At 33.6% G+C, this 11802-nt stretch overlaps 1 protein-coding gene across 1 annotated transcript; it reads right to left on the reverse strand.

Annotated features, from left to right (window-relative positions):
- Positions 1-779: 779 nt before the first annotated feature.
- LOC141725125 (putative inactive poly [ADP-ribose] polymerase SRO2) lies at positions 780-3498 on the reverse strand. The gene is made up of 5 exons (XM_074527543.1): positions 2928-3498; positions 2245-2483; positions 2020-2159; positions 1818-1913; positions 780-1096 (listed from the first exon to the last, which is right to left on the reverse strand). Exons 1-5 carry the CDS (start codon positions 3362-3364, stop codon positions 1037-1039), a joined length of 972 nt encoding a protein of 323 aa, XP_074383644.1. The 5' UTR covers positions 3365-3498; the 3' UTR covers positions 780-1036.
- Between the last annotated feature and the right edge of the window lie 8304 nt (positions 3499-11802).

Raw genomic sequence — 11802 nt, forward strand, 5'->3', positions numbered from 1 at the left:
CTCTCAAATTATCATGAGTCAATTCCCCTTCAGATTCAAAATAGTACAGTGTCACTCGACCACCAATATATTCAGTTCGTGGTTCCCATTTTAACCTCCCACCATGATATAAGGTCAAATTTATAATACCATCACCTTCAATTGCAAAATAAATCAAGTATAAGCACATTTAACAGCGTGGATACATAATTAAGTCTCTACAAAAACACCCACATAATTATCACAACATGCAACATCAATATACTTCATATATACACAAAACCATCTAATATTTAACAAGATAAGTAACATTAAAGGCTAACTCATACAAAAATAAAGACGATCAATTAAAAATCAGAATGATAGTTTAAGAAATCATACCAGTAGAGAGTTCATCTGCATCGCCCATGATTTCAGACCAGTAAACGCCGTTGATCAGATGAAAATTAGAATAAAAAAGGTTAGATGAAAGTGAGAGAGTTGAAGGAGACGAAAAGATAAGGGATTTTATGTTCTATACTTACAGTGTCGGAATATCGGGTGTTAAAAAACTGAATTAACCCAGCCGATTTAGGCTGCTCTGTAACGTTAATAAGGCCCAACTCGGCCCAAGGGTTAAAAGGTATGTTTTTGATACCGGGGGCGAAAGAGTATGACTTTAAATATAAAGGGTTTATGGGTGCACGGGTGCAAACCTCAAGGCTGAAAGGGTTTATGGGTGCACGGGTGCAAACCTCAAGGCTGAAAATGTCATTAAGCCTATGAAAAAAATAGCTAACAGTCTTAAGCATGAGTAGTAATCATAAAACCATCCAGTATATATGTAGGTAAATAAATAGAAAGATAGAGTCAACACATGAGATGCCAACTGCGAGCGACAATGATGTATAGTCAATTAAGTTTACATTGCATCTGTTAGTAGGCTATATAAGTTGTAACCGTTACTTTTCTGCAACAATTCTAGTACAACTTGTCTAAGATCTCTTCACCTAGATGTTCTATGTAACAATTCTAGTACAATTACAAATTCCGAGCTACTCTAACTACCCATCCTTCCTTAGCTGCCTGCATCTGTTGCTGTGGCTCCAGAAATTCCAATGTTCTTAGCCTCAAAACTCTGCATATCAGAACATACATATTAAGGTTTAGTTTATGCAAAACAGTAGTAATTCTAAAAATTAAGAGTGAATACAAACCAAGTGTATCTACAAAGATGATATAATCTATGTCTGAATAAAATATAAACACGATCGGATAACTAAAGTTTTGTTGGTGCCAACTAAGCTATCCATCAAAGGGAACAGAGGGGATATGGTCTTTCCTGCATCGGAAGAGAGATTCAAGGGGTTCATTTTGAGGTTCTTAAAGGATACATCAAATGAGTATCACACATGATCAGTGATACTGGCAGTTCTGCTATCGTCTACGGAACATGTTACTATTTGCATGCCACTATATATAAAAGAAATCTGAATTTAGTTATGAACTACTTCCTAGTCCTACCGTGGAAGTTCAGAAACTTGTAGTCAGGCAAGTGTACTATAGTTTATAAATTATCATCTATTGTAAAGCAATCACACATTTGTTTCTCGATATATACTACAATTTTTTTTCAATATCTTAGATTTTTTTTAGGTATTCAAGAACAGTAGAGGGAGTAAAGCCACAAAGCAACTGCACTGTTGATGTCTACTTAGTTAAATTGGTGACAAAACCGGGGTATACTTAAAGATTACTTGCAGAGTGCCAGAGGCAGCCCAAGTAACATAGAGGGTCTAAATGAGATAAAATTTCTCATATGAAGTGAAAATCAAACTTTTGTGAGGATAGACTTATACCTTGTTTCTGCTTGATTTAATCACTGCCTTCAATAGATTGTCTCCAGCAATTTGCCTCACCGTCCTTACCAGTTGGTTCCTCGTAAACTTGTTTGCCTATTACAAAACAATTAGAAAAAAAAAAAAAGAAAAACATCTCAGCTATGTATTCCATGCACCAACATTTGTGACAATTAAGATATTTCAAGGAAAATGGTCATACCAGAAATGCAGTGTGGCATCTGGCAATCAAAACCATTTGTGAAGGTGCTAAATATGTTTGAAGATTCGACATTAGTTTGGGAAAGCTCATGTAAGGCGACTTAGGTATCAAAGCAGGTCCCTGCATACTCCTGGGTGAACCTTAAGATAAAACATAAGACATGAAATTAGAGCATTGAATCTCAAAATCAACAAAAAATAACAAAAGTTGTTAAACAATATATACCAGTCAGTGAAGGCGCCTTGAAACTAATAAGGAAACAGGGAAGAATGTGAGTGTTCATGTAACAACTCCACACAATGTACTTCTTGGGTTCATCCAAATTATCCACACCAGTATCAAACTCCTCCGAACTAGGTTGAGACTGCTCCGAACCAGCACATATCTGTTCCATTTTTCCCAGTATAACACGACACAATAAAATGTGTCTCAACCCACTCTCATCAACATCTGATGATGATACACTGCAAAATACTAACAGTTATTAGATATATACCACACTCATAATTAACTTAAATAGAGGTATCTCTATTTAAGCATTCCAATTCATAAGATGATAATATTACTATTATAAACTGAAATTTCAGAAAGAGAAAAAAAAAAAAGAGATGTAACTAGTAAGTAGGAAATAAAACTATCAAAAATTTAGTCGAGCCAGTGGAGAAATGAGTTTTCCATGGCTCGTTTCAGCTTCTAAGATAATATCATAATAAACAAGTTCGTTGCTCACAAGGACAAAATGATCACAATGCTGGTCACAAAACACCTCATTTGTCAGTTGTCACATTTATTATTGAGTTATTCGTATTTTAACTAGAACAAGTACATGTAAATATGTAACAAACTCTTAAATTAGTATGAATCGAAGATTAAAATCCGAAAGATTATAAATTAAAATCGTTGCTAACCTGTCAAAAGGAAATTTAGCAGGAGACAGATACACTCCCCGTCCGTATAAATCTCCATTAGCAGGCGAATTAACATATGCAAACCCGTGAGAAATTACATCACAAATCTCTTTCTTCGAACCACCGTACCATGCAAATTTGACATTAGGATTACCCCCGGTTTTTCTCGAAACCGCCTCGGAAAAAACTCGAAAACTTTGTAGCCTGCCTTGACCCGATAAACCGGAAAATGACTTCTTACGAACCGCCACAACTTTTACGTGCTGCCCAAGCTTTCCCATACCCATAACAAGACAGTTCTTGATGACGTCATGCTCCCCGGCTCTAATTGTTCCGGTGTTGGGCTTAGAAGTAATTGATGCATCTGAATGAGCTGCGAGGATCTCGTAGTTGTCTTCTGTGAACGAACCTTCTTGTTGTTGTTCGATATAATTCATCTCGTTTGTTTTGATGTAACCTCTCAAAGCGTGAGATTGTATTATGAATATATATAGAGGTGGAGGATAAGAAATTGATGTGTTGATTAGTTAGTAGGCAAGTTTACTTGGATCGGTGGAAAAGCTTTAGATAAAGACAATGATTTTATGTAATTAAAGCTATACTATACAATACAATACACACACGTAAAGTGTGACATGTAGAAGACGCAATTAAACCGACTTGAGTGTAAAAGAACGTTTTGTATTTTTGGCCAAATGTTTGAAAAATTTAGAATTTTCGTGCCGCCTCGGAATAGTAATAAATCAATATGGTCACGTTATGTGTCGGGATGGTGCTATACTATATATGGAAAGAAAAGGAAGATAAAAGATGAATCTCGATGATCCTAAAATAAGTATAGAATAGTCACATAGGTTTTGCTCAGATCCACCTGCTTGCTAAATGGTTTCTATTTCTTTGGCAGCAAGTTTCTCTTACCACTGTAGTTGTTTTATTTCGAATCAATACAATTACACTATATGCTGTTAAAAATAAAATAAAATGCAGTTACCCTATATAATTTGCGCCAAGTGATCGATAAAATCTCGCTTGTTCAGCCGAATTGTAGTCATTATTAGAAATTTTTTGATGATCTTTTTCACATTATTTTTTCGTCTCATGTCTATTGGTTTTCCTCTAATTTTATATATTTTTAATAGTGAGTTATCTTTTACGTTTTAACAAATAAATGACACGCATACGAAGACTACATATAGTGTAGGTGACAAGGATAAACTGTCGGGAAAAAGTATATTTATAGAATGGGGAAGATGCGTTGATCTCCTAATATTCGTGAATGAAAAGGGTGACGCAGTTGACAAGTAGAAAATGTGGAGGTTGTCTTGTGAGAGATATTTTCGGATCCGAAGGCGTTGACAAATTTCCTGTAAGAAAAGGAGCCGTATGCCGTTGGAAATTTTACGACCATTAGCGCATGTTTTATATTTGGACGTCAATTGTCTTTATAATTTTAATTCTATAACTTTAAAAAAACATTTTAATTTTATAGCTTAACACTACTACTTACATGTATAATAATAAATTTTATGTATTTTTTGAGCATATATATTTGTAATATATTGATAAATCAGATTCCTGGAGGCCAGTGTTATCCGACTATTTACATGATGCTCTACGAGAAATAATAAAGATCAAAAAATTGTTTTTCTATGTTGTGCTTTTTTCCCGTCCTTGTTTCCTTTCCTTATTTTGATAATCACATTCTTATTAATAGATACTCGATAAATAAATATTTTATAAACGGATAATCCCGTGAAATAAATACTTTTATCGATTTTGACATAATATAAATAATATAATTTTTTTCCTTGATAAAATAAATAATTTTAATTAATAATTTAGCTATTTAGATTTTAAAAATATTCATTATCGAGGTTTAACTGGATTATCCACAAATTCACGATGCCCCGAATCGCTGCTAAATTGACTTTGTACCTTACAATTTGATGAGCTAATGGGCCCAAAAGCAAGGCCTTTTCAATTGTTGAACTGGACCCTTTTTCATCAAAAAAATGTACTTGTAACTTGTCGATTAATATTTCCTTTCCCACGTAGATCACGATTTAGATAAGAACAATTTTTATGCTAAAACAGTGAAAATAATTGTTTTGCACTTTTTTTAAAGTGCAGAATAATTGTTCGACATGCTTTTAACGTTTTAATGGTTCAATATGTATTGTATTTTTATTTCTTACAATTCTCATTAAATATTACGTGATGTGTGATTATTTCTCACAATTTTCACACAATTCTTACTAAATTACGTGACTACTGTTTGCTCTCACTAGAGTCTATGTAATAGTTTAATATGAATTAAAAACATATTTAAAACTTGTTTTTATAAAAAGAAGTCCTGGATTGTGAGATTGTATGCGTTAATTTGAATTAAATCACACATTTATCTTTAGTTTCACGACTATTTATATATTCTTATAAAGGAAAATCTGAGATGCTTCACGTGACTTACTCAAAACAACGTAATCTCATTTTTCTATTTTTCTTGTGAATTCGCTATCAGCCTACTCTCTCCATCTTTCTCATTATTGCACATTGATTGATGAAATGTCGAGAGACAATTTTGTATTTAGTTTACATCATTTTATCTTCTGAAACTGATCCAGCGGAATTTACACCAATCGTATGGGGTGGAATTCTTGTTTTTTATATTCCTATAATTTAATTTGGACGTATTGTTTAAGTTAATCAAAGAGTGAACTGCAATATGTATACCAAGAGTTTCTGAAATGTACATTTGTGTACCTATAGTTTCATATCTAGTTAAACTAATGCTGAAGTTTAAAGGATGTTGCAAAAAGCATACTTTTGTTAACTGATTCTAATACCGTAAGGGTAATTATATCAAATTACATGGACAACGGCTCTATTTTCTTATAAACGTGTATATAATTGTGTAATCGGCAGAATACGGGTTTTTGCCCCAAATTTGAAAACCTAATTGTTAAATTAAGTTCTTGTGCAAGAAATCGATGGATGAATATTGTGTATGTTGTAAGTTGGTCGTAGAACGGTGTCCTTGGATGGAGAACATTGTTAGTCGTAGGTTTGTAAAATATAATGTAATGTGATATGTAACCAACGAATTATAACTCAACATGAAACATAAACAGATAAATGATATTAATTGTGAAGCACAGGAACTCAGAAGATGAGACTGGATAAATACAAACAATCAAAACATGGAATTTATGCAATAAGTCTGTAACCATGATATGGAAAGAAGTTCATTAATATGTTCAAATCTCCGTGAAGAATAAAATATCAAAGAATTTCTAGTAACAAGGAAATGTATCTGTTTGAATATTGAGATCAAAGAGTTTCAGTGAATGAAGCAATGAATGATCAACGGGCTCTATCAGCTAAGAATTGTAAAGAGATTTAGTGAATTCAGTTCAAGGCTAGTCGTTTATGAAACTGATCAGTGCACTAAGTGTCAGTACATCAAAAAAGGATTAAATTAATCATTCAAAAGAAATCAAACTGACACAACTTATAGTGGATCAAAGAGTGGAAGGAATTGAACTATATTGAAGAAGATCATATTAATGTTCTAAGTCTTATATTTTCTCTTCTAGGCGCAACTGGAGAAAATTTCCAAGGCACGGAACATTTTTCCTTCTAGGCGCAACTAGAGATTAATTCTAAGGGCATGGAACAGTTTCCACTCATGACACAAGTAGAGAATAATTCTAAGTCATAGAATTCCCTCCTGGCACAAGTAAAAGAAATTATCAAGGCATGAAATTCCTTCTATGCGCAACAGAAACAAATTCTAAGGCAAGGAATTCTATTTCCCCCTTGGTGCAAGTAAAAATAAATTTGTAAGGGAAGGAATTTTTTCCCTGTTGGTGCAAGTAAAAGCCACACTCATGGCGCAACAGGACTTTAAACTTATTCACTCTTGGCGCAACTGGTTTCCTTGGTTATTCAATGATATTATAGAAGCGCGGATAATTAACTTGGTTATAATCAAGCCACGTAATGAAAGATTTGTGAAGCCTACACAAAAGAATCAGATTGTACTAACTCTGTTTATTATCTTCTCCAGCAACTAACTGTAATTTTTACGAGTGATCATTGAAGGCCATTGAATTTGAAAAGCTTGTATTGTATTGTTATGTTGTTGAATTTATCGTAGCTAATCTTAATCGATTATAGTTTAGCAACCTGGATATTTATATTAATAAAATAATATATTGCTCGAACTATTTTATGCATTTATTGATTTCATACATTGAACAAAGAACTTAAAATGAATCGAAAGAAATTCTAGGTATCATATTTAACCCCCCCTCTTCTACGATACTTTGGGGAAAATAATTGGTATCAGAGCTTGTTGATTGACAAACAAATCAAGATCCGGATAAAGAAACCAAATCAAACAAGTTCATGAAAATTTCTTGAATTTTTTTAATTTTCAAAAATATTTAATCTTGAAATTTTTGAATCTTAAATAATTTTATTCCGCCAAGATGATGAACAACCAAAGGATTGAAAGTATCAAGGTTCCCCCATTTCATCGAGAAAATTACAACTCATGGAAGAAAAAGATGATGTTGTTCATGAAAGTTTCGAATCCATTATAGATTGGGATATTACTAAATGGTCCTTATATTTTGATGAAAGCGGTTCCTGAATCCTCTATTCCTACTAGTGGGAGAATTTCATCAACATCTACTCCCAGGGATCTGTCCAAATATATGGATACTGACAAGGAGCTGATGAATCTGGACACAAGCCATCAACTCATAATAATGGAATCGAATGACAAAGATATGAGTCATCAATTGTTATGAGGTAATAGTACAAAGAAAATGTGAGAAACCATTGAGCAGTTAATGGAAGGTATTGCTGAAGTTAAAGAAAATAGAATGGATATCCTGATGACTCAATATGAAGCATTTAAACTACAACCCGTGGAAACACTGAATTGGAAGAAGAGTAAAAAACTATAATCTATGGCTCTGGTTCTGTTGATAGTAAGAGTATGGCACTTGAAAAAACCATTACACTTGTTGCTCATGAAGCTGAAACTTTAGAAGTTAAGGTTGCACCCTCCTCAACAATCAAGAAAATTGTGGTAGCTGAAATTGCTCAAGATGATCTGGTTAAGTCTAAAAAGTACATGAATGATAAGGTAGGTGTGAATAAGAAGTCTAATTTTGCATCTTCCTCATATGCATCTTGAAAATTGTGTAATTGTAACTTTGGTGCACGCCTTACACATGCATGCATTAAGGTTAAAGAAGAATATGTTGCATCTTCTAGTATACCTGTCATGCCTAACATGCCTAGTTTTCATGAGCCCTGCGGCGTAGCTAGTTGTATGCCATATTCATTTGTTACCATGTCTGAGTACTTCAAAGCTTTTCATGCAACTGCTAGCACTTGCACTGAAACTAAGACAAGAATAAGTAATGAGCACACACAGGAAAAGACTGTAGTACCTCCTAAAGGTTGGAAGGTTACACATGTCTCTAAGTTTGACAACATAGATTCAAGACTAGCACTGGGAAGGAAACAGTCAAAGTGAAAGATAAGTCTGTTAAGGTTACATCAAATTTTGATCATTTTTCTACCCCTAAACCTTCAGGACCCAAACAAGCTTGGATACCAAAGTCTTCTTAATCAATATCTGTTTGCAGGATAAGGTACGAAATGGGAAGTCATGTGGATTCTGGACAGCAGGTGTTGTAGACACATTACAGGTGAAAAGTCCCTGCTCACATGTGTAGTTGAGAAAGTTGGCCCTATAGTTACCTTTGGAGATGATAATAAAGGATTTAATACGGGATATGGAAATTTTGAAATTAGGAATGTCATCATTGAAAATAAATTGGGAACTTATTGTGCACCTGTAAGCGCAAGTGTCAATATGTAGAATTATTTCCACATATTGAGCACTGTTGTGGCAACTTAGAAAAGTTTTTAAGTACATAAGCTTGTACTCCCCTTGTAAGCGCAAGAAGTATGTCTACCTGTAGGCGCAACTACCTTTTTTTCTATATGGAAGTACAAGCCTGGATAGGTGCAATTACTTGTGTCACCTATAGGCGCAACTCAAGAAAAGTTTCTTAGTAAACAACCATACTGTGAGGCGCAAGTGAAGTTAACCCTCTATAACCGCAACTAGGTACTTGGAATTTTATTTTGTTGTGTGGTATATTTAAATTCTCAAGGCTTTATTTCACAATATACACACACACATACAAAGGCGTAAGTACAGAAGATTTTGAGAATCAAAATTTCTAATCGATCAAAACATGACCAAACTCTATCCAAATTTATAAAAGGTTAAAAATTATTGTTTCCCAGACCATAAACTTCATTTTGATTATAATTTCACTTGATGTTATCAAGGTTTCAACAAAATCGGAATTTAGTTGATTTCTTGGCAAATGCATTGTTTGGTTATTGCATAATTGATTTAATTGGTTTAAATTTAAGGTATTTGTTTTAGGGTTTAACATTTATTTGTTTCATATTATTTGTGTGTGGGTTATTTTCTTGATTTAATACTTGTGTAATATAATATATTTTAACCTAAAATATTATTCTCATTTTTAATTAAATGGCGGATAATTTTGAGATTCGAAAAATAAATTACGCTTCTATTTTAGAGCGTGATCTGGTGCAAATGCGTATTTATGAAAAATGGATCCATTTTCTAAACAAATACTTAATTGTGCACCATGCTTTAACTACTAACGTCAAGTTGAATGTTGAGCTTCTTAGATATATTCACACTACAGCTGAAGATCCGTTTGATGACAATCAGCTTGGATTTTCTTTCTTAATTGGTGATGAAACAATCAGAATCACCGAGGATGACTTAAATGAGCATCTTCAACTTTCTCGTGATAATTTTGATGATCTACCAAAAAGATTAGAACTCCAGAGCTTCTTTCATTCCATAAAAATTGAGAGGCTCTCTCACAAAATATACAAGTGTCATTTACCAAAGGAATGGCACCTAGTTTTCAATATTATGTAGTACTGTCTAGCTCTAAAGACCAGTGGCTTCCACGGGATTACAAAGTTCAATCAAACCATTGGAGTGGCTATCATTGAAAATCTTAGAATCAACTTTGCACGTCTATTCATGGAAGAAATCTTGGACAATCAGTCACTTCGTCAGAATTATTGCTTACATCCCAGATTCCTTCAGATGGTGTTAGATGGTAACTCATAGAGGAACAAAAGGCTATAGTGCGAAGTGACAACTTGGAAGAACCCCTTGTATTGTAAAACAACATTATTGACAAGCTGATAAAGAATAAATATTATAGCAACAATAACAGAGGAGGAGCACAAGTATCAGTGACATATCACATCCAGAACTACTTTGCTATTTTTTCTCAACAAGTGGTAAATGTTCCAAAAGTTGGAGAAGAAGAACAACAAGGTGGTCCTCATCCCGAAGTTGGAGAAATGGACATTGATCAGGAACCCGTCACCAGTGAACAACAAGAAGAACCAGTACCAACATAATCATAAAAAATATCTACAGTCCAGACTTTTCAGGTATAAATATTTCTACCAACAGTGGCACGTTTAATAATGTTCCTGATTTACTTGTTATTGATTCACTACACATGGATAACTTTCGCACATAAATCCTTGAGGATCAAGTTAGGTTAAGAGGCCATGAGTTTTTGTTCCTGCAAATTCATAACCACCCTCTAGATATGTTAGGTAATAAATACAATACGGGGGGGGGGGGTGAATGTGTTTTGGATATTTTTAAGGCTTTTTGAATGTTTTTTACTTGGTTAACAAAGCAGATTAGAAATCCAGTAATATTATGTTAACTGGAATAGAACAGTGCACACAATATTTTAAAACTCATTTAATTTTGTATTAAAATCAAGCTAGTGTTTTGCTACAAATTATGGGTTCTTTGTAAGTAAAGAACTCAGCTTCTTCCTTGAGAGAGTTACAAGAGAAATTAGATCTGTTTGATATAGTTTAAAAGCAAAGGACCAGTGTTTACTTTATAGATTAGTAAACAAGAGTTTACACAACATGCAATAAGATGTACTAAACCCTACTTTAAGTCATCTCTAAAGCTTTCCATTTATGGCTTAGTGAATCCTTGCATATCCTGTTGATCTGTGACTCTCCTTGCATTTGGTAGGATTGAGAGAATAACCCATAGACACAAGCATGGTGCTCACATATGTGTCTGTGTGTGGAGCATTTATGTTGTTTTTAGTAAAATGAAAGCATGCTTGTATTTCATCATAATTAATACAGTAATCATTGCCTTTAAGAGTGAAGGCAATGGTTTTATCTTTAGAGTTGTACACAACAGTAGTCCAGATCTGCTTCACAACCTCACAATAAATTACTGAAGACTCAAGCATAGCATAACTTAGCTTGCAGTTGTGAATGAAGTCCATCATCTTGTGATAGTCCTCAGAAGCAACAATGTTCTTGTCTACTAGCGCCACAAAGTTGTTCTTCTTATAAACAAATCCAGATTGAGACATAATCTTGACTACCGGTGCCATTGTTGTGATTGAAAGTAGTTACAGAGAAAAAGGGTTTTGGAAATTAAGAGAGAAAAATTTGCTTTGAGAGAGATAAAAGTAAAATAAAAATTGAAAGGAGGCTTTTATACTTTCTCAGAAATAAACAAGTAAAAAAATAAAATACAGTAAAGTACCCAATATAAATAGCTAAAAATAGCCATTTAAAATGAAATAAACTTTAGAAATTCTAAAGATTATCTATCAACATATACATAAGTAAATTTGACGGATAAGGTTTGGAATTAACGACTATGATTAAAGCAGTTCAACGGATATAGCGTAAACAATCATTCATTGAAAAATAAAGGACCTAGAAAAGTATT

Source organism: Apium graveolens, chromosome 5, assembly GCF_009905375.1.
Source record: "Apium graveolens cultivar Ventura chromosome 5, ASM990537v1, whole genome shotgun sequence".
In the NCBI taxonomy this organism is placed as follows: Eukaryota; Viridiplantae; Streptophyta; class Magnoliopsida; order Apiales; family Apiaceae; genus Apium; species Apium graveolens.